This window comes from Musa acuminata, chromosome BXJ1-7 (genome assembly GCF_036884655.1).
Source record: "Musa acuminata AAA Group cultivar baxijiao chromosome BXJ1-7, Cavendish_Baxijiao_AAA, whole genome shotgun sequence".
Classification (NCBI taxonomy): Eukaryota; Viridiplantae; Streptophyta; class Magnoliopsida; order Zingiberales; family Musaceae; genus Musa; species Musa acuminata.
Window position 1 is genome coordinate 40,459,950 of NC_088333.1, and position 23,849 is coordinate 40,483,798.

At 40.0% G+C, this 23,849-nt stretch overlaps 3 protein-coding genes and 1 non-coding gene across 5 annotated transcripts; 1 reads left to right on the top strand and 3 right to left on the bottom strand.

Moving 5' to 3' along the window:
* Nucleotides 1-2,971: 2,971 nt before the first annotated feature.
* Nucleotides 2,972-7,255, bottom strand: LOC135679396 (CBS domain-containing protein CBSX6-like). Its single transcript, XM_065193121.1, has 2 exons — nucleotides 6,623-7,255; nucleotides 2,972-4,093 (listed from the first exon to the last, which is right to left on the bottom strand). Exons 1-2 carry the CDS (start codon nucleotides 6,949-6,951, stop codon nucleotides 3,220-3,222), a joined length of 1,203 nt encoding a protein of 400 aa, XP_065049193.1. The 5' UTR covers nucleotides 6,952-7,255; the 3' UTR covers nucleotides 2,972-3,219.
* A 5,945-nt stretch (nucleotides 7,256-13,200) lies between these two features.
* LOC135679397 (uncharacterized protein At3g27210-like) lies at nucleotides 13,201-16,251 on the top strand. Of its 2 annotated transcripts, XM_065193124.1 has the most exons (4): nucleotides 13,201-13,488; nucleotides 13,579-13,792; nucleotides 15,192-15,275; nucleotides 15,386-16,251. In XM_065193124.1, the coding sequence occupies exons 2-4, from the start codon at nucleotides 13,627-13,629 to the stop codon at nucleotides 15,832-15,834; spliced, it is 699 nt and encodes a 232-aa protein (XP_065049196.1). In that variant the 5' UTR covers nucleotides 13,201-13,488; nucleotides 13,579-13,626; the 3' UTR covers nucleotides 15,835-16,251. The 2 variants fall into 2 exon arrangements, with proteins under 2 accessions (XP_065049196.1, XP_065049194.1); XM_065193122.1 differs by having other exon boundaries at nucleotides 13,203-13,792.
* A 264-nt stretch (nucleotides 16,252-16,515) lies between these two features.
* Nucleotides 16,516-16,588, bottom strand: TRNAR-ACG (transfer RNA arginine (anticodon ACG)). The gene has a single exon. It is a non-coding gene; the product is annotated as a tRNA-Arg (tRNA).
* A 2,336-nt stretch (nucleotides 16,589-18,924) lies between these two features.
* On the bottom strand, nucleotides 18,925-21,157 carry LOC135679757 (triacylglycerol lipase 2-like). Its single transcript, XM_065193738.1, has 9 exons — nucleotides 20,984-21,157; nucleotides 20,775-20,885; nucleotides 20,519-20,659; nucleotides 20,337-20,447; nucleotides 20,059-20,202; nucleotides 19,884-19,924; nucleotides 19,645-19,724; nucleotides 19,378-19,473; nucleotides 18,925-19,274 (listed from the first exon to the last, which is right to left on the bottom strand). Exons 1-9 carry the CDS (start codon nucleotides 21,155-21,157, stop codon nucleotides 18,952-18,954), a joined length of 1,221 nt encoding a protein of 406 aa, XP_065049810.1. The 3' UTR covers nucleotides 18,925-18,951.
* Between the last annotated feature and the right edge of the window lie 2,692 nt (nucleotides 21,158-23,849).

Consider the following 23,849-nt stretch of genomic DNA (forward strand, 5'->3'; position numbering starts at 1 on the left):
TTGGCTTCTCCGAAGTTGGCAGCAAATGCATTCATCTTCCAACTTTTGCTTCATCTCATTACTTCCAGCCAAACTCTGCAGGCATAATTATTCAGAGAAGGAAATGTTTGTCATCCATGGACGACAACATCAACCAAGTTCATCATCACCACAGCCAACCCTTAACTGAGCTCCAAGTGGTCCTGCTGTGTGTGTCACATCCGTTCATACCGTGATGCATACATACTAAGAATCCATGGTGAGGTTTTGTTGGTTCAGCATGAATCTAATCCATAATGATATCCACATGCAATCTGTTCCTTTGGTGTGCGGCCAATGAGAAGTCTGCATGAAGATTGTGAATCTCCTTGCAAAGATTTATTGAGAATTCACTGAGTGATCACAGCACCTACTGATTTATCCATCAAAATTGATCTTCAAGATGCATCATTCAAGCCAAGCACAAAACCAATGCAAGAAATCAAAGTTAATCCTACAATTAGATATCAGACATCAAAGATCTGTCCTCATCCAAGCCAACCAATTACTGAAGATTTGGAGAACATCACAGTCATTCTGAAAACAGTTAACAGGGCAATGATTTTAGAGGTGATTTGGATTGAGAGCTGAGTTTTGTGTCAATTCAAGGACAATGCTTCCATTAGAATTTGCAGGATCAAATTGTGGTTGAGCTGAATTGATTTGTCTCATGTTGAATTTTATCTTGTTTAGAGAATAACAAAGCTCAGCTGGTGATACTCTTTCATTAGCCCTATTGTTTCATTCTTAGAAGCAATCCTAAAATCAAATGCTTTCTTTCTCACCTGTAAATAAGATGGCCACCTACTGCTGATTAGCAAAATCTTCATCATTCCAACTCTGATACCTTTTATCAGATCCTTGAAACAATGGATCACTAATCAGCATGTCAACAAGCAGGATGCTTTACTTAGCTCAGTGTGAATGCAGCTCCAACCTACAAGTTTTCTCTTTCTTGCTTCTCTCTCTCTCTCACTTTCTCTTTCCATCACCTAAGGTTTCCTTTATGTAGAGGACAATTGGAAACTCGGTACAATGAGAACTACTGAAAACCATGTCCAGTATTTCGGCCACTTTTGAGTCCTCTGATGAATCCATGGACATTAAATGCTTGGAAAATGCCCTCCTCACGTTCCCCACAAGGGAGAAGGTGAAGAAGAGTATGCAAGCATGGGAAGATATTTTATTCGAACGAAATCCGATAGATGTCTCCACATGCAAAGCATGGCAAGAACTCCAGTGAAGATACTGGTTGAAATCTTGAGCAAGAAAAATGCTCCAAACAAAATGAGAGAGAGAGAGGTGTCAGGAAATTTCCAAGGAATCCATTCATGGAAAGTGACAAGCTAATAGATTGGGTCCAGCAATCACCTCCTTTGTCATCGCAAGAAGTTGTGTCCCCATATCAGCCATGAAGGGTATCGCCATTGTCACGGTTGCCGGCTGTATACTTTCGGACTTGATAGATCTAACATATGCACCACAAGAAACCATGCTGCTCATTTGATCATAATGGACAGTGTAAATTTTCTTAATTGGAACTCAGAGGAGCTGCAAGCCATCAGTGGTCTGCAAGCTAAGGAGATCTTGGTGGAGGAAGATTCTGCCACTGTTATGTTGTCTGATTGAAGAAGTTTTGTGGATTCATTCCAATATATGCTTCTGCAATCAGAGAAACACTTGTGTTTTGAAGGAATTGTTGTGAGCTCTTAGGCTCTCCCCACCTTTCCTCTCCAAAAAGCATGACAAAGATTAAGCATGAGAAAAGGAAATATGAGAGATGGTCATGTGTTACCTAGAACACAATTACAATGCCATTAAACATTAGTGCTTATAAATCTCAACTGATTAAATAGAAGCATGGACAAAATAAATACTTTTTTTTTATTCCAGATTTGAGACATTTGTTGGTGAATGAGTAGGACATAAAGTTGTTGTACATCATGTGCCATTAATAAAATTGAACTTTAGTTCCTACTTTACCTACTTATGCATGAAATCAACAGGAGTTTTGACTTTGATAGCCTTTTTTAGACAAGCATGTGTGTGACTGAGGGATTCAGTGAATCAAGCAAAGGTGACTCACGCAACAGGAATTGATCTAACTTGAGAGAGAGAGAGAGAGATGATGATGATGATGAGCAAGTCTGCTAACTTTCTAAGCAAGCCTTCTCCAAATTGTATCTCTTGCATTCCAAGTGAAGGCTGATAGTCAAGTCAGCTAAACCAAGAATCCTGCCTAACAATGCAGATAGTTCCAATTTGATTGACTCTTGGCAATTTATTGTTTGGGAAATGTGCATGCAAATGGGAGGATGCATTCCAGAAGATTTTATGGTTGCCCTCCAAAAGTAGAATCAGGAGTGGTTTAGCAGTTTTTGGTGCTTTGACCATTTGTTAGTGCCAAGTGGAACTTCCAACAAGAAAAGAGCCCCTATTTCCAATTTATTCACTTTTTTTATTTATGATCCTTTCCACATATCTGTCCTCTCAAATTTTAAGACAGCATATTTGCCATTTTCAAGTTTTAATATAGAATATGTATACATGATATGAAAATTATTGAGCTTGGAAGGAATATATCTGTAGTTGTGCCCTTCTTTAACTACAAAGTCTCCTCTACACACCATTTGTCTTGTGTCACAGTTTGGATAACCAAAAAGAACCTTCTAACTTTATAATTGCCTTTGTTACAACAACACTAACCAGTTATTTGCTTTGTCATAAGCAAGATCTTGTGCCACCCAAATCCTTTGTTACAAGTAAAATCTTGGTCCATCATTTGCTTCACAGCAACCAAAGTCAAAGTAGATTGGACAACTCCAGCTAATAATTTCTTCCAATGAAGTTAAACGTCACTCAGGTTTTGCCAAAGGAATCCAATGTTTTGTCTCACAATCAGCTGAACAATGTCAAAAGTAATAGTAGATGTAGAATGTTTGAACACAAGGAGTAAAACAGCAAGAGAGCAAAGATTTCCTCTCACGATAACAATTTCACTGAACATGTCATACTACAAATCAAAGGCAGAGGAAACAGTGAACAGATTAAAGAAAGCTTCAGTAGCAGTAATAAACAACTCAATTACATAAGTAGAATTCAAAAAAGAAGTGCTTGAAATCTTTCAAGAGGGCCAACTGCATGCAAACTGTATACAAACACAAATATGACCAAACAACCACAAGGAGGGAGGAAACAGAATCAAGGTGGTGGAAACTTAGTGACTGCATTCAGAATGTCGGTGTACGAGACAATGCCGACCAGGATGTCATCCTCCATATCAGCATCCGTTACCCACACGTGGGTGGCCCTGTGGGACAGCATCTGGGCCATGACGGCAGCCAACGAACTTGTATGCTTGCATGTCAACGGTGCACTCCTCCCCCGGTACATGCTCCTCAGTCTCCCTACTGGCATCTGGTTCACCTGATTATTGAAGAACCCAATACTCCTGCTGCTGAACTTCCTAGGCCTTGAGGAGACTCCAGGCCCAGAACCATCTGTTGGTGAGTTGATAGGGAAATCAGGCACTGAAGCTCGTGTCGTGCCGTAGTCATCTGCTCCTATAACAAATTGCCCAGCTGACAAATTTGCCATAGCCCATGCAGCAGCCAAGTAATCACATTTCCATAACTTATATGCAGATATATCTCCAATTATCTTGTGAGTGCCATCAGAGTTTGTCTCTATAACTGCAATCGCACATGGGTCATGAGGAATCTTATAGATGGCTTCAAAGGCTGGCGAGGAGGCTTCGATAAAAGAGTAGGTTGTGCTGATGGCTCCGAGAGATGCAATAGAAGATAGAGGAAGGGGGGCTAGAGCACCAAGGCAGCCAATTATAAAACGTACTACATCTTCCCGAGAAAGGCAGCAAAACTTATTGTCAGGGAGAGCAGAAGATGATGGTTGATCACTGTTGCTTACTCCACCTAAGGATGAGCTCTGAATGTTCTTAAGCCATTTACCATTATAAAGGATGGAGAAACGCTTGCTGAAGCCTTTCCACATGATGCTTTTGCGCACAAGGAGGCATCTCACCCCTTGCTTCATCATCTCCAGTGCATCAATTAACCTACCAACAGGTCAAAGAAAGAATATAGAGCAGCAAGGTAGTTTTTGAATGGGAGATTAGAAAAACAATGGAAATCAAAAGCGACAGATAGGGCAGCAAGGTAGTTTTTTGACTCTTATCAGATTCCTCGTAACCTGGATTCTGTGAAAATCATATTCTAGAATCCTAGAAATTGCACTATTATTTAGGGCAATGCATCTTCAAGTTGAATGAAAGTATTGTTAGACAATCGGTAGCTTATAGTTTTCGAGTGCAGAAGAGCACACAAACTTGTGTTCTTCAAAGAATTCTCTTGATGGCACAATGTGGGATATTGAAGAAAACATGAGATCAGTTAGTACCTAGCCATTAACCTAAACTAAAAAAAACACTGCCGAAACTATGGGTATGATTAAGTGAGTAGCTTAAAATTACAAGACAGGTACCAACTACTGCAAATCTTATTTGTAATTTAATTAATACCTTGGAGAAATGACATCAAAAAAGAATACTTAATCACTAATACTTACGGTGCCTAATACATCTCGTTCTCTTCTTTTATATTCTTGCAAATCTTGTTTGACTTGTTTATATTTCAGTTCCAATCCTTAATTTTCAAGTCAAACAAGATTTGTTTGTAATTAATTTTCAAGGTACTAGCTACTGAAAACTAAATTCATACTTACAGTGCCTAACACACCTCGTTCTCTTTTATTTTCTTGCAAATCTTGTTTGACTTGTTTGTATTTCAGTTCCAATCCCTTGTTCTTTCGCTAACTCAATCAGAAATGCCAATGTTTCCTACAAAAAACTTAAGGCTTTTGTTTGACAAATGGTGTTTATTCGATTAACTCCAACTATATTTCAAGTGCAGGGAGCCCGATATGGTTGTATCCCGATGTGTAGTTATGTGGATCCAACTAGTTAAGATAACACTCATATTTGTTTCAACAGAGATTTGAGATATCCAAGGAACAGTGTGGTCTGCCCCCAAGTTTTGAAGAAAGGACAGGAAAGTGAATTCAGTGTCGATAGGTTCAAATGGTTTTGACATATGTAGGCGCTTATGTATGGATATTAGCAGCTTCTTCCAAGTTCTAATTTGTTTACCCTGGGATAAGCTGTGGAGGTTTAATGCTACAAAGACCAGCACATATACCTTTAAGTAGTTCAACCTAGTTTGGTTTTCAATTACCATATCAAGAGCATGGGTCTAACGGAACCTTCCTCATCTTCCTCACTATGGTGTGGAGAGTTTTCAACAGAGATTTTTCTTATTTTTTACCTTCAAGTAGTTCAACCTAGTAGGGTTTCAGTTACCCTATCAAGAGCTTGGGTTTAACTAAACCTTCCACATCCTCCTTGCTAATGTGATAGTTCTTATAGGTTATTGAGTTTTTCAATTGTCAACAAGTCTCCAATATACATCTGGTTGTGTACTAACATCCAAGGGAGATATTCTTCCTTAGGACATGCACCCTGCACTAAGAGTGATGATATGTTCAAATTATTGAACTTGTCTGACAAAGCAAAATATCTTTTAAATACACCTTTCACATGCAAACTTTTCATATTTTCACAATATTTTGTGGTAAAAGATCTGTCCTAAGAGATGTAAAATTTGCAGTTCGTTGCATTATTGCTGTGTGGGTTTTACAGTGTGAAATTTGTCTCTACATGAAATTTATGAAGTCAATTAGATACTATTTGTTGCTAAGAATTTTTTTTCTCTCTATCATTTTAAACTAATTTGTTTGATAATGAGAATACTGTAAAATCGTATGAATAAAATTTTCTTTGACACTAGTCCGAATAAACATTCGCATCAAGTGATTGTTCACATCAATTTTCTTGTTGGTACAACTAACATTCAATACGAATATTTTTCTCTAAAAAAAAAGGATGAACCCAGTGTGCGGGATCTGGGGAGGGTCGATGTATGCAACCTTGCCTTAAAATCAACTTATTTTCTTTCTCATCAAAAATAATATTGTGCATACTATTTTATAAGCTAACTTCTTATTAAGAGTTTTCACGAGCCAAAATTTTGGTTCAACCTCTTCCTTCTTCTGGACTTAGTTTTGCATTCCAAAAGAACACCACAGTCCACACTGTGTTATGTAGATTACGTGGTCCATTATGCACTCAATCATGTCTTGGACTTTTGTACAAAAGCCCTCTAATTTAAAAGGTAGTAGATAAAGAGAACATAACCAAATGGTCAATATGCCGTACCAGCAAAATTAGAGGACTGGAAGACAAATAAGTATATGGATTCTCTTCACCCAATCATCACGCCAGTAGTAGATGGGTACTTTTTCATCAGGATAGCATCAACAAAACATATAGGATTGGCTATAGCCCTAAATGATTTACCCCAAACAATTCCAATTGCAGCAGCGATCAGATTTTAGTCAAATAGCCCTAATATCCACCAGTAAGAAAGGATTCACGAGATGCCTAAATAAAGAACAAGATCGACCAAAGTGTAGATTCAAGAAATCAATCAAACCCCCAATGAAGAGTAAAGACGCGGCTCAAGAGTCGTACCTTGTTCCGGGATCCACCTCCTTCAACAGGCCGGGGTTGGGCGTCACCACCTCCGCGACGGGCGTCCTCATGGCCTTCTCCGGGTCGGCGCCGGAAAGCGCGAGGAAGGCCACTACGTCCGACGAGTTCAGCATCCCGACGAACCGCTCGGCCGGAGGGCGCGCTGCTGCGGCGGCGGGCTTCGTCCGCCAGACAGTGATCGCGCCCTCGGCGGAGTTCCCGATGGCGCTGACGGCCGCCTCGACCGTCTCCGCCTCGGAGAACTCGACCAGCTCCGGCTTGCCGAGGGTGAGGTCGCCGACGACGTGATGGAGGAAGACTAGGGCCATCGATCGGACTAGTGGCGCGTGCCGGGGGTTAGGAAAGAGAGTGGAGGAGGGTGAGGTGGAGGCGGAGGAAGCCGACGATGGGCTTCGACCGGGTGCAGGGAAGCGGGCCGGCTACTGGTTCGGGGCGGGTACGAGCACCACCGGCCGATCTAGCGAAGGCGACGGCAGCGGCCATGGAAAGGAGGAAAAGCCCATCAAATATACAAAATAGGAGGAGGAGGAGGAGGAAGTGGTGGAGGTGGAGGCGCAGGCTGAGGCGGAGGTGGAGGTGAAGGTGAAGAAGAGGAGCGTCTCTTGATGAGAAAATGAACTAAAATAGAAGAATTATATTATATTATAAGGACGATTTCCTTATAAAATATTTACTGTTGCCTTTTCTTTCTTTCTATCTACCTCTAAATTTAAGTTTAGTATATATACGTAAAATTCAAAAACGCATATATATATATATATATATATATATATATATATATATAATTATATAATTATGCAAGTGGTGGTAGGTGCAAATAGTAAAATTGAATTATGAGAGCTGAAATGAATGATATAGACAGTTACGAACAACTTATAAATGAATATAACTATGTTTTTTAGAAATAATAAGATCAAATCTAAATTAGCAAAAAAATAAAAATAAAAGACTTCTTATAGGATGAACATATTTTGGTATCGCCCATGTGGACCTAGGCAGACAATCACGGCGTTGCAGACGTGGAACCTCAAGTACGATGTGACGCACAGCACACACGTGACGAGCAATCGCTTGTCGCCCCCTCCGTACGAACGACATCATCACAGTATAGCTACCCCAAAAAGCTCGAGATAGCACCGCGTGGTGCCGATCTGTGCAAGTTGGTCGACGCTTATACAGAAGCTTAAGCCGATCGCCCGAGGAGTCGACCGTAGTAAATTGACCCCGTATGATCAATTCATCTTCGCATGTATAAAAACTAACCCTCTATAATCAGGAAGGAAAAGCACTTCGAACACTTAACTCTCTCATTCCACTAAAAGCTAACTTAAGTTTCGGAAGGATCGAGTCGGGAAATCCTCCTCTGGACCCTGACCTACGTGCATGAGCCCAGCGATGAAGAAGCAGGCCACTCGCCAAGAGAGAAGACGACGCTCGAACCCGACCCGACGCTCACCCTCGCTACCCGAGCATCCACGTGGACAACCTTGTACATCGAGGATTGAACCGAACCGTGCTGACACCTTGGCTATGGCGTAAAGGTTTATTAACCACTGTACTTTTGTCATGTCATGAAATCTAAACAAAAATTATTCTACGTGGGCGATGTGTTTCCTTATATAGATCAAGATTGAACAATATCAAAGTCCAATTTTATCATTAGGGCATGCTTCAAATGGTCGCCCTAGCAAAGATGTCCTACTTCCCACCTACGACACCTTTACTAGACTCGAACGACTGTTGATATGCTTGTTCTCCGGCCAAACTCTGCTTCAACAGCGGTGGTTCTTCAATGACCTCAGATGATGGCTTCAGTTTGGAAGTTTTTCTCGGCTTAACACAGTAGAGTGGGTTGAAGCTGTATCCGAAATGATGCACTCTATCATTCCCTTCATCTCTCAATCGGTTTAGCTTGCAACGATAACCTCAAATGCCGATCACTATTGAAGTGACTCAATTGGAAGCCACACCCATTCCTATAGAATTCTTGTGGCCTTTCACACCTTCCATTATTGGTGGTGTCCCCCGTTCTCGTACGATTGAGGTCAGTGGACCTAGTTATTTACAATCGATCGATGACACTTGAATCGAAAGCCTAGTCAATGGATTTCACTAATCACATCATACGAACACAGAAATAATAGATGGATTAATAATGCTTAGAGAAAATGCATTGAGAATTTGATGGTAGCACTGATGTAGCAACCTTCCATACTTAAATAGCTCTCTCTATATGACACAACCTATGCTTTGATCTGTCAATATTTCCTAGTATCACTCTCTATAGTCTATTTTTCCTAACTAGCCAGAGAGTTGGAGCAATATATTGTCTCCAAATTTGCTGATGAGGCCCAAGGGATCACTGGCACATCCTTTGGTGCTCATACAAGCCTTCATGTTTGGTGTTGGTTGACAATCAATCCATCTCCTTCCCCGTGACGAGCAAATCAATATATTGTCATCCAAGTCCCCATCTCAAGATGAGGTGTGATAAGGGATAGAAAAAGATAGTGGCCGAACCATTCAAACCGAACAACACATACTCCATGCTCGCCTTGTTGGAGAGGGTCTAATCTATTGGGACCATCTCGACCACGAATAGACTTAGACATTATACGATGCATCTCGAATAGAAGTCTTTCTCCAAATTAGGGAGAAGTTACTACTACATGAGTTAGTGACCAATGAGATCTTCATTTGCAAAGCATGATGAAATGAAGTATCGTCGGTTTCATAGGCATGACACGGAGGATTGCATCGATTTAAATGAGCACATTGAGGAGCATGTTTTTTGCTTGCACCAAGATCTATATGTTGGGAAACCTAGGGCAGCTTCTCATACGCAGTAAAAAAAATAAAAAATAAAAATATTAGATTTCCTATAGAAAAATATTTCTCGTCCTCGTGCAAAGATTGGTACGTAAAAATCGAAATTTGCATGTATATAAAAGATGTGTTAGTTAGGGAGATCATATATCCATGTAAACCTGTAGATTTATGGAGGAGGATGAAAGAGATCAATTGTCATCTTCTCTAACGGTGATATACACAATAAATACGATAAAAATGCTCCTAAAATGCATCACGTGATCAAGAAGGGGCCGACCCCTTATTATCCACACGCCCTAAAGTGGGAAGGTCTGGCCTATGCCCCCCTTTGGTTCGCTCCTATTTATAGAGGAATCTTATCCTATTGGGTATTGAATCTCCATCCAACTACCTATTAGATTAGTAGATTTTTACCAAATAATCTTTCATTGGCTCTTATTTGATCTTATCCACAAAATCTAATAATTCATGAGCTTATTGGATATTCAAAAAGTTAAGGGTTCTAACGAATATTTTATATCTGAACCTCTACTCATCGTAACACCTATCATATGTGTGTGACCCTCTAAGCCCAATATTAAGCTGGTTGTGAGTCATACCTATCAGAACTTCTTTTGACTCAATGAATTATTATCTTCATAATAATTCATTCGACTCATTGACTACAGATGTACTAAGCCACTACGTCGTAATCTCCAAATGATATAGAAGAATATAATCCATTAGACCTGTCTATCCCTCAGTTACCATGTATTTATAATTTCTCATCCATCTAATATCTCAAAGACACTATATGAGACATGATGCTATCGGGTATATACGGAATCGAGTCTTGTTTTAATCAGATTCTTCTAGAAAACTCTTTCGCTCCCAATCCGAATGACCTTAGTAAGGGATTTGCTTGAGCATGAATATATATAATATTTCTCTTATGACATTGAAAGCAGATGATCCTCTATCGATACTCAATTGCCCTCGTAAGATTGGTTGCCACTCCCAATGATCGGTTGTACTAGATCTAGAACCTCCAAACCCATAAGTCTGATATTAAAGCGCGGAGTACTCATATGGGGTATTCTTGATATCTTAAATCTAAAGATCAGTCACACAATTGGGACCATAGAATCATTGTATAATAATGATATATCATTAACCATCCAACATTCTATGAGCAGATCAATCAGTGAACTAATTATATGATGAGCACTTATACTATATCCTTAATGTCTCCACGTGAGTAGCTATGAGACCAATCGTCTCCATCATGTGAACGAGTATTCAGTATACTAGTTTGTCCGGTAATCTCGATGTCCCTCTCAAATAACTTACGATCGAGATTATTTATGGTCTGTGTTTAAAGATGAATCAGTTTCATTATCGTGATCTTATTATATCTATGAACATCATAATATATCATAATATATACAACAAATAATCTAAAATAAAAAAATATTAATAAATTATAATAAATAAAATAAGTATCGTGATACGTGTCATCACTCGATTAACTTACAGTATACCTATCACTATCACTGTCACCCCATTTTGAAGGAATCATGCAGCTCGTTAAGAATAAAATTTTGACTCTCTCATCTACTCAGTAAATAAAATGAGGTCATTTCCGACTTGAGGAGAAGATCACTTCAAGATCCCAAAGACACGGAGCCTTGGAAGGTGGAGAGGCAAAGGACTCATGAAGGTTCTAAGCACAAGTGAGGCTTCTTCTCCAATTCCCACTGAGACCCTTTATGGCTTGAGATTGACACTTCGTTTCCCAAATGTCTTTTCACCTTGTGTCCTTAGTTTTACTGTTCAACCGACCTAACCACTCAAAGGCCATCATCTCATCCAAAATGTTGACTTGTGCTCCGATGGTTCACTAACTAGCGCATGATTTTTTTGACTCAATTGCCAAATCAGATCTTGTTATCGAGTCAATATGATTCTTCTAATATTAATATCGATAATTAACATATTAGGCCAATGAAATTACTATCCTTTGAGATCCCTCCTAGAAAGTCTGAAGTATACTTTTGAAGGGTAAGAATAAAAAAAAAAAATATTTATCTTCGATCGAAACTCTACGTATACCATCCAAATCAATTATTAAGGATAAAAAGACTTCAACCAATACTCTCATCATGTTAATAAAATTCGGACCAGCTATAAAAAGCAAAATTAAGTATAATAATCGAGGTCTGATCCTTCTCTCGGGAGCTAAGATGCTCATCCAAGTGATCCTGTCGGGAGCCCATTTCCGATATCAATCATTGTGCAAGAGGAGTATGTCGAGACTAGACCACCTTGCGAGTTCATAATTTTCTATGCAAATGAATTAAATTAAGTTGGTTAATATTAAGTCAATCACTAACATCTAACCTCGTCAAATTATAATATTAGAGTCATTTGAGAGATAACAAAGGAGTTTTTTTTCCATCTCACACCACCTCCAAAATCCAACATATCAATATGAATACTCTAACAGATAATTTTTTTTATAATTATTTTTATATGTCCATTGATATCCTAAGGATATCAATGGATCCTTAGGATTGCTTAGGGACAGCTCGAAGAGAGAGCAGAAACTACATGTGGAGATCCTAAGGATTGCTAAGTGGAATGTGGACCAATTGGTGAGTGTCTGATTGGAAAACCATGGAAAAGAGAAGAAAAGAAAGCCAATGATCAATTGCAGCCATCTGCTTGTAGTTTTGCTTGCTCTTCTTATTCTGCTGCTACTGATCTCCACTGAGACTTCCTCCTCAATGGCCATCAGGAATGAGAAGTCAGTCCCAAGTGCTACTCTCCGGTCCCCAGTCCCCCAAGCTGCACATGCTCTACAGCAATCCTGTCTGCTAGTTGGTGTGATCTTGAATGCATGAAGTGCAAGTGTGGGAGCCCAGAGAGAAGACTTGGTGTGTCTCTGTCTTCTCAACCATTGATCTGGGATCATCCACAGACCTCGGAGAAATGACACCAAAAAGAGAAGAAAGAGAAGAAAATGTGTGAAGCTTCAGAAAAGAGAAGAAAGATCTTGTCTGCTGCTGAGGTTGTAATTAATGGCTACAAGAAGGACGGGGAGAACTCTGCCTGACGGCAAAGGGTTGGAACATGAGGTGCATGTTGAAATGAAAAGGACTGATATCCAACTCTCGAGATATGTATGCTTCTCAAACTGAATGCAGAAATCACTCTCAGCCATAAAAATAATTGCCGTCTCCACCGCACAATGATGAAGATCTCAGAAAAAACAGAGAGATATACATACTTGTTGAGAAGTACAAGATGAATTGTGGTTATCATTGAAATGTGACCCATAAATGTCGATGGTTGATCACTGCAGTCATCTTCACAAAGGACTGCAACTCTGTGATGGAGATTTGAGGCACTTTTTCCGGTTAGGACAGCCGACCATGACAGATCTTCTAACACTACCAAATAAAATATTTCTAACAGGACAACATAACAATCACTTCAACCAAACAATCCAAAGTATTGTATCCAAGAACATCTTTTTACTTCCGAAATAACTTTCTAAGTCGTTTGATCGTTCTAAAAGTTCCTTATTCAATCATATAAACAATTTTGTTGCTTTTAGACTCTTATCATTCACGATGGAATCGCCAATCAGTAGAACAATGTTTCTTGCTTTCTTGATAGATGGATTGGTGCATGGGAAAGTAGGAAAGGAAAAGGAGACAGCTCTGTTGGTGCACATGGAAATCCTCCATCAGCATCATGCAAACGAATGCAATGAGACACGAACAGGTCCTACCTAGTCATGGTAGGGCCATGCATGGCATTGATTCCAATCCCATGTGAAGTGCATCAAGCCGGCCTTCGACGAGGGGCCTCCGTTGGGTGGACTCGCACTTCTCCCCTGTTCCACGAGCAAAGAACCAAAAAGAGACCTTTGCTTCTACTTCCTGCCCACTCCCCTCTCTCTTTCTGGAAATTCCTCAGAGGTGCAGAGCAAGAGGGCTTGTGGTTTCTTTGTCGTGCCTTCGCTAAGTCTGGTAGCAAATCGCCGCTACCCTTGTCATCCTTTTACACCTACTTTTCTTTGCCTTTCGATTCGTTTTTTCTTTTCCTGCTGGTACTGGCAGGAAACAGAACCTTTGCGAGGCTGTGATGAGAAAGGTTCGATCTTGAAGATGGGAGCCTGCACTTCGTTCCAGAAAGATCCGGATTCCCCAATGAGATGTCGTCTGGGTCTTGTTTCTAGGGCCAAGAGGATCTTCGTCTCGTCGCCCGCCAAGGACAGGACTTTGAATGGGGGGAGTCCGGTTGATCGATTTGGTTTCCAGAGCTCTGGCTTTGGTATGGTATCCTATTGGGATCAAGTCCTTTTTATCTGCTTTTAGGTCCTTTTTTGTGTGATAAAAGTCGAACCTTGTCTTCATCAATTGATACCAGTTTGTTCTTTCTTTGTTCATCTCATTAATTTTAATCTTCTTGCTTCGATTGATAGATGGTAATTTGTGTTTATGGTGCAAAGAAAGACAACAATTTTAACTGTACTTGGCTTACTGGGAAATCGATTGTTTTTGTGACCTTTTCTGACTGCACACAACTTCAATATTTCGATCATTGTATAGTTTACTTATAGAATTTCGATAATCAACGAACTCCGTGTTCACTGAGATCTTTGGACAAGGTTATCTGTTTTTATTCAAGATAAAAAGCATGCTAACTTGCCCAGGTTGGTGTTTCTTTATGCACAGTGTCAGAAGAGCTTTTCTTCCTAATATTCTCTTTCTTGCATGTGGTATAAGTTGAATCAGGTGCTAATGAATCCATAGCAATAGTGACCTTTGATATCTGACTACTTGTTGATGTTGCTTTCTTTTAGATAAATCACCTCCTATGTAGATTGATATGGTTTCTGACCTTTCACCTCAATACATGCACCAAACTTATGTGCAAGTCTATAGTAGTTGAAGTGTTTGTCTTAGGAAAATTCAGTTAGTGGAAGTTTGTAATGTGCAACAAAATTAGTATACTGATCTTGTCGCATTGGACAGCTTAAGTTTTACTGTAAACCGATAACTGATGTTGGATGCTGATATGCGACAAGCTTGGTTTGTTTTCATATTCTCTGTGGTCAATTTGTCAGCCATATTCTCATAACTAAGAAGTTCTGTTATTTTATAGCATCAACTCATGTTTTGTACTGAATAATACTCATCTTTCAACCACTCTCATTATCATGAAAGAAAATAAAATTCTCATCGTGCTCAACCCAGGCCTTCATTTTATCTTTCCTAGAAACTCATGTCTTGGTGATTTCTGTCTCATTTTAACAACTGAATTATATTCCATCGGATCATTTTTTTAAGCCATAGCTTGTTTTTTCAGAATAATATTTCTTCTTTCCTTTTCTTCTCTTTGCTTCTAGTCAAAGGGAGGTGAGTGTAATTTTAGATAACAACGCCTTTACAAGAATCAAGCAAACTTCAAAATGTGTGGTTAATTTTGTAGGTTTACCATAAACAATAGTTATAGCTAATGCGATGCGTTTTGAGTTTTTTTAGTTTGCAATCATGACTTTAGTCCATGTTCCTCGACTGAACTATAAACAAATGGTGCCTTGAAGAATACTATGATGGACCTTTTCTATATAAATTTGATATCATAAGTTGTATTAATCTTGTTGATTCAACTCTTTCATTAGCTATCTTTATTGTTCCATTGACGAATACTTGTTTTTGTGGATTAGAAAGCAGTAAAGAAGATATCTTTTTCGATTCACGAGCATGGTTAGACTCTGACTGTGAAGATGATTTCTTAAGTGTGAATGGAGGTATGATCTCTGCAATTACAGAGCATGTAATTTTCTTCTACACTAGTTATTTCTCAAGATATCATTGCTAATTTTCTTGTAATTTATGATGAATAATTTTCTTCATGCAGAATTCACTCCTTCCCGAGGCAGTACTCCAAATCATCAAATAAACTCACCCATGACCCCTCAATTTGACAATCACTTTCCATCTGAAAAATATCCAGACTCAAATTCAGAACCCTCTCCAACCGGTAGAAAGAAACTCGCTGAACTTCTACATGAGACCTTGCAAAGTGAGCAAGTCAATGTGCCCAATGCTGCTGAAGCAAGAGTAGACAGCAATGTGAAGCCAGACATAAACAAAACCAACACCGACCAACCTAAAAACTCGGAAAATGCAACTCTGTACCATTCTGGAGCGTGTTCTATCTGCAGCAGTGAGGTGACACCAAATAGAGATCCGAAGAGCAGGAAAGAGAAAACCTGGAAAACTGGTCATTGTTGCTTGCCAAGCCTGCAGAGCTTTGGCTTTGATGAGAGGAGGCACGAGATGAGTCCTGGACGCTGCACCGTGTGATATCACCGTCGCACTGTTGATACTGGCTTCGATCATTTGAAGGTTTCCGCAACTTGAGCGACGGTAGTTACCTCCAATGTCTAAATTATATCAAACTATGTCAGCATGATATAGAACTCGAGAGAAGTGTTTTGCGGATTTGGATCACGATATATAGTTGTACACTAAGAGGCAGTAGGTCTCGATGGTCCTCATTGTAATAATACATGCATCTGAAGAGGATTGGTGAACAGAATCTCCTTGTACTGAGGAAGATGACAGGAAGGAAGCAACAAGCGCCAAGGAAGTGGTGGTACATTGGAGTCCTGAGTCCTGAGCCTATTCATTGTTTTCCTGTAGCTGATATTTTTCTTCAAGGAATATGTACATAGATGAAAACAAGATGGTATAAACAATCATCCATAGCTGCTCTGTGTACACATGAAGTTCAAGTGATGATGTCCATTGTTTCTCATAATTTGCTGCATTGAGATCTTGCAAACCCTATGGCCTCTGCTGCATTGAGCAGCTGCGAAGTCCTTGAAAGGCCTGCTTGCACATCTCAAATCATGGTGCTGCCACACCATGAATCTATATGGCCAGGTAAGAACCCAGCTTTTATTTAAATAAAAATATATTTAATTTAATCGAAAAATAGATGTATTTTCACTAAAAAAAATAATAAAATAAAATTAATTTCAACGACTCTGCTGGGGATCGAACCCAGAATCTCTGGTTCCGTAGACCAGCGCCTTATCCATTGGGCCACAGAGTCGGGGATGCTAAGTTATCTATAGTTTCTAAATATGTTTTAAATCTAATAAACCAAGCAAATCTTTTGTCACTTTTTTGATATATTCTTATGGAATAATATAACTTAACTTTGTGGAAAGTATTCTTATGATAGTATAATAATATGTGATAAAAATAAATGAGTTGACGTTTCTGTTCTTTGTTACATCAAACTGGTCACGACTTCTCTAATTAGCTTTTATGCTACAGAACTGTGTACAATTTATGTTAAGAAAAAGTTTATTTAAACATATTTTATTATTTTAAATGAATGTTAATTGGACGCTATTTGATCTCCAAATTGTTATTATACATGCAAACTTAACATGGAAATTATAGTGTGTCCTCTTAAACGGTCCCCAACACCGTTTCCCACATTAATCTCCCCTATTGCAAGCTTTAAATATAATGCATACTGAGAGTAGTTTGTTAGTAATCCATCGATTCCCTGCTGTGTATGACCTATAATCTTATTGTGATCATAAATCAAATTGTTTCTTTTAGAAGAAAATGTGGCTTTACTACTCCTGAGATTCTTCTTGGCTTTCGGGTGCTTCCCTTTTGCCTTCTCCGCATTCTTCTTGGTGTGTGTTCAATTTCTTTTCTTGATTGTCATTTCTATCACTCTTGCTATTGTAACATAGTGAGTTTTGAAGAAGTTCAATTCAATATTTATCTAGGCATAGAGGTCGATGGTGTATTTCATTATCGTCAAATGGTTGTCGAAGGAAATTTTGAGTGCTGCCACTTGTTGTCATAATTCAATAGTGTATTCTTGCACCGATTGATCCCTTTCTTAGTATGTGTAGTGTCACCTCCTCCATCATTTTTTAAGATACCCCATAGGGTAGAATTCTTCTCGTATAAACATTTTGAATTGTGTTTATGATATATTTTTATCGTTATTAGTTCGAAGATAGGATTTCAACCATACGAACATGTTTGGTCAACATGAGTTACTCAAGCATCACCCTATCCTTGCTACTATAGTCATAAAGATTAAAAAACTATCAAGTTGATCTATCCATTATGGGTGTATGAAAATGTAGATTATTTTTAGACAACACATTGGTACTCTCGGTAGGTAGAATTTGGGAAGTAGGTAGAATTTTGAAGAAGCTTAGTTCAATGTTTATCTGGGCATGGAGGCCAATGGTGTATTTCATCATCGTCGAGTAGTCATCGAGGGAAATTTCGAGTGCCACCACTTGTTATCAGAACTTAGTAGTGTATTCTTGTATGGATTGATCCCTTTCTTGGTGTATGTGGTGTTACTTCCTTCAACTTTCTTTGAGATACCCCATAGGGTAAAATTCTTCTCGTACGAGCATTTTAAATCATGTCCATTGTATGTCTTTATCCTTATTGGTTCGAAGACAGAATTTCAACCATTCGATTATGTTTGGTCAACATGAGTCTCAAGCATTATCCTAACCTCTCTACTGTAGTTATATAGATTAAAATAAGTATCAAGTTGACCTATTCATTATGGGTGCATAAAAACATATGTTATTTTTAGAAAAAAACATTAGTGCTCTCGGTAGGTAGAATTTTGGGAAGTAGATAGTTAGCATTGTGGACTTCTCACGGTAGTTATATGAAGCATTGGGTTGCGGGAACACGAGGAAGAAGTTTGTGACCGGAAGAGGTTGGCTCCAGCAGCAGTGCAAAATTCTTCGCTCTCTTTTCTCCTTGCTACTTTGAGACTACAAAACTGTGGCCGATTGACTATTTGCTAAAGGCCTTTTTTTATTCCACTTTAGATGGGGGCACACCCCTTTTTTTTTTTGAGAGAGAGGTGAGCCTTAAGTTTTTAGGGTTAAAAAACTTTTCTATGATTTTCCTTATTTGGTTTCTTATACTAAGAAACATACATATCTTTGAATTAAACCTTACCTACGACTATCAAGCAATTTGGCGATGTCATTTGCCAAGGTAGAAGCAATAGCTTTATAAAAAAATACTATACACCGACATGCATTTTTATTGGAAAACTAACTCATTCCTCATCCTCCACACGCACCAAAGGAGACATGTAGCAACAACAGCACTAGAGATCAACCCAGATTTATCACCAATCTACTCGTGCTATGATAGATATTCTTTCGATTGACGAGGCATCGGATGCGATACCACTTAGTGGAAGCCGAAACGATGGAAAAGGGATATAGCATGGATGGTGATTCGACTGGTTAGACATATGATTTATTATATGGAGATATATGATTTATTTCTCTTTCGCCTCCCTTTGTACATGAATCCCCCACGGAGTGAGTACACAAAGAATGTCAAGTCAACAGCAATCGCGTATAGTTATAATTAAGCACCGCACCGGGAAGAAACCCATCAACCGTGTTTGCCGAAGAATGCGATGAGGCCGTCGTAGACGACCTGCTTGGCATTCACCCCCATCACGAAGTCCAGATGTGCGTACTCCTTCACCAGCTGAGCCACGAGCTTGTCGGCGTCATGGTTGCGGAGATCTTTCAACAGCAGCTGCACGTCCTTGACGTCCGACAGCATGTCACCGCCGCCGTAGCTGAGCAGCAGCGGCAGGTGGTGTGGAATGTTGGGCATGTGGTACTCGGGTGGGCTGCTCTGCCCATACGCAACCATGTTGGCCATACTGCTCCCGTAGTCGTATTTTGTTATTACTCCACTTCTGATTGCTGTCAGTGCTCAAAGAAAGTTTTACATACTCTTTTGTGAGAAAGAAATCTAAGTAGCTCAAGTATATGAATGATATTTTGGATTTGTATCAGACTGACTGACTCTGTAAAAAATGGACGAGTGTCCTCACGGATGTCGGCTGGAGTTCATACTTCAAGTACATGTCAACAGTGGAGTAATTGAGGCAGCAGTTTGGCCCTACATCCAAAGTGAGTGTGTGTGTGTGTGTGAGTGCAGAATAAGGAAGGAAAAGCCATTACACATATGTAAATTAATTGAAAGACTACAATAATAAATACATATATGATTAAAGTCAAATCAAACATATGTTGCGGGCGGAATATTATCAGCGGAATAATTTGTGCGTACCTGTGAATGATGCCATAAGGTCGTAGCAGTTCACCCCCGGCATAGCGCAGACGAACTCCAAATAATTGGTTCCGACTGCCCTGCTTATCCATTAGGGAAGACAGTTGAATTAGAAGGAAGAGCTTTAACGATAACATCACTCAATGTATGGTCGGTCGGTCATGTTGATAAGGCCTCTGATGCTTTTGTCAGCACATTTTCTTTTGACAACAACGAGAGGGATATGTTAGTTTACGTACCCTTTAGGATCAAATTCTCCCACTCCAAGTGCTCCCAACATCTGCAAGAAAAAGCAAGAAAGCTATGACACACCTCTGGACGTAGGTAAATTAGAAGAAGATAATGTGATGTAGCTCCCTCCCTCCCTCCCTTGATGACAGAAACATTCAAAGAGTGTTGTGAACTCGTTCTTACTTCTCCTGAGAATGCGCTGCCTGCAGCTCTTCCGATTGGAGTTGTCATGTAAGTCAGATAGGCCACCGGAGTCAAAAGGGCAGCTGACTTGATCTTATCCACCAGCTTCCCCTCGGAGAATGCTGATAGAGCTGTCAGAGTTCCCTGTAGCATCATCCAACGTCAGTCAGTTGTTGTAGTTGTAGTGGTGGCAGTAAGTAGCAGAACATACATGCAAAGTAATTCAAAGTGGAAGGAAGAATGACATGTTTGGCATTAAAGTACGTAAAGTCTCCTACCATGGAGTGACCAACGTAGTGCAGCTTCTGCCCAGTTTGCTGGAATACAAAACCCACCGTGGCAGGCAAATCAAAGCTGGCCAACTCATCCCATGACCACGCCCAATAAGCCTGCGAGACAACAACAGGATGATGAACCTGCTCAAGACTTCATAATCAGCATTGTAGAGAAGACGACCAACCGGGTTTGATGTATCGAGAGACTCATGGCGACGGCTCCACCTGGTGCCCCTGCCGTGTGTGATCCAGACATCGAATCCGCTGTCTGCAAGTACGAAAGCCAGTGATTGTTGAGGTGGATTCAGAAGCCATGTCAACCCGTCCTGCCATCATTCATCCATCATGCGTCGATCATCAGAAGAAGAATGACGAAGACGACAACGTACTGTACGTACATGCATGCATGGCAACACATGCAGATTGCTCGAGGAAACGTACCATGAGGACTCCATGTTGGAGCAGCACAGGCTGCCTCTTCCCCGCGCTGCCGCCTCCTCGTCCTTGTGGTATCCTGTGCATGGTCAGTATGTACCCATCTTGCGTCTTCACCTGCAAGGGACGCAACGCAGCAAGCTTCAACCACTCATGCCATGCCCGCATCAATCATCCATCCATCCATCCATCCACATTTATCTGCACTCGGCTACCTCATATTCTTGGCACTCGTAACCCTGAGGGCTCACCACGGCGGTGCACACGCCGTCATCCGGAGGCTCGAGGCTCTGCAGCGGCTGCCGTCGTCCGTGAGCTCCGGCCAGCTCGCAATGGAAGCCCATGGAGAAGACGAAGGTGATGACGAGAAGCCAGCAACGGAATCCCATGTTGGAGGTAAGCCAAGGATGAGATCACCTACTTCACCAAGGATTGGCCTTGTTATAGTGAGGAGGGTGAGGAGGAAGTCAGTGAAGGATGATACCTCGTTAATGGCCTTCTTATAGGGCGGAGGAGGAGGAGGAAGGAGATGGAGAGGGTGATCTGTGCAGGCAGTTGAAGGGTGGTGATGCGTGATCTTCGCTACTTGTTACTGACATTGTTATGGCCTTTCACAACTGCATGTAACTGTACAAAAGTTGAAAAATAGATTGTTGTTGTGTGCAATACAAGAAGTCGAACTAAATTTAAACTCTTCACCTCTAATCAAAATGACATGCCGTTTAAAAAGGCCCGCATAACATATAATATATTAGGCAAATTCATGCAAACATAATAGAAGAACATTGAGATCACGGAAAATGTCACAAGAGATTGTGTCTTCGGAATGAAAATAAAAGATACTATTGGTAATGGATCATGTTGACACTCTAATTTTAGCATTGAACCATTTGTTTCTTTTTATTCAAAACTTTTTATCCGTGATAGGGTGATGATATTCCTACCTAGTGAACATGTATAGCGAGTGTTACGATATGGTCTATTATGTATGCCTCAGCGATAGGATAGGATATCCTATGCCTCAATGATATGATCTATCATGTATGTTTTGTTATGTACTAGGTCTGATATAGCGCATCTCTAAGTGTCATGAACAAGTATCAGGCGGATCCAGGCTTGGAGTACTGGAAAGCAGTAAAGTATATCCTTAAATACCTGAGAAGAACTAAGGAGCTTTTATTGGTATATGAATGTAATAGCCTCAAGATTGAAGGCTACACGGACTCGAGTTTATAGTCTGATACCAATGATAGCAAGTCGAATTTGGGGTATATGTACACAATGAATGGAGGAGTAATATGCTGGAAGAGTTCCAAACAAAATACTATTGCTGACTCGACTACAAAGACGGAATACATTGATATGGTAGAGACAACAAAAGATATAATTTGGATGAAGACATTTATAACAGATCTGAGAGTCGTGCCAAGCAACGAGGAGCCTATTCCAGTATATTGTGACAACAATGAGGCGATTACTTAAACAAAGGAATCAAGTCTCATCAGAAGTCTAAGCACATTCTAAGGAGGTTCCACATGATCATAGAGAACGTGAGCCGAGGAGATGTAGTAGTGGAAAGAGTTACATCCGAAGATAACATTGCAAAACCATTGACAAAACCGTTATCACATATTGTCTTTAAGCGTCACAAGGATTTGATGGGGATCAGACACATAGGTGATCGACTTTAGGTCAAGTGGGAGAGTGTTAGTCATAGGTGCCCTAGAAGCTAATTACGTGAGTGATGACACGCAGTCTTTTTGCTTAATATTATTATTTGATATTTTATCATTTTATATTATTTGTAGCATGAATATATTGTGATGTCTATGGATCTATGTAATGAGAATCGGATCGTGATAAGATCACGATAATGAGATTGATTCACCTTTAAACATAGATCCTAAATAATCCCGGTCATAGGTTGCTCGAGACGAACATTGAGATAACCGGATAGGCTGGTATGCTGTATACCCATATATATGATGGATGCAGCTGATCTCATAGCTACTCGTGTGGGGACACTAATGGTGCATTACAGGTGCTCATTTGAGAATGAGTTTATTGATTGAGCTACTTACGGAATGCTAGATGGTTGATGATATCTTATTGTCAGACACCGATTCCGCAGTCCTAGTGGTGTTTCGGGTCCTTAGACTTTAGGCACCAAGAATGTTCTGTATGAGTATTTTATTCTTTTATAACAGACTTATAGGTCTGGAGGTTCCAAATCTAGCACAATCGGTCATCGGGAGTGGTAGCCAACCTTACGAGGACAATTGAGTATTAATAGAGGATCATCCACTCTCGGTATTATGAGAAGAATATCTCATGTGTTTTTGCTTAGACAAATCCCTAGCTAGGATAATTCAAATTGAAAGAGAAAGAGTTCTCCAAGGGAATCCGATTAGAGCAAGACTCGAGTAGAAACCGTATGGGTCTGATAGCACTATACCCGATATACAATCTTAGAGATATTAGATGGATGAGAGACTATATGTATACGGTAACCAAGGATAGACTGGTCCAATGGATTGGATTCCCCTATATCGTCTGGGGACTGCGACGTAGTGGCATAGTACATCCACAGTCGATGAATTGAGTGAATTATTATGGAGATAATAATTCACTGAGCCAGAAGGAGTTTTGATATGTATGATTCATGACCAACTTGATATTGGGCTTAGAAGGTCACACACATATTGTAGGCGTTGCAATGAGTAGAGGTTCGGATATGAGATATCCGTCGGAGCTCATATCTTATTGGATATCCAATAAGCCCATGAATTATTGATTCTATAGATGAGATCCAATAAGAGCCTATGAGAGATTATTGAATAGAGATCTAATAATCTAATAGGCTTGGGTAGTCGGATGAAGATCCAATACCTAATAGGGCAAGATCTATTAGGGTTAAGTTGACAGAGGACCTCTATAAATAGGAGGGAACTAGTGGTTCTTGAGTTAAAGACTTTTTTGTTACCTCTCCTATTCTCCTCCCCTTCTCCTCGTTAGAGCAAGTCTGGGGTTTTAATGGGCATCGTCGTAGCCCTACTTTGAGGATCACCACTACAAAGGAGG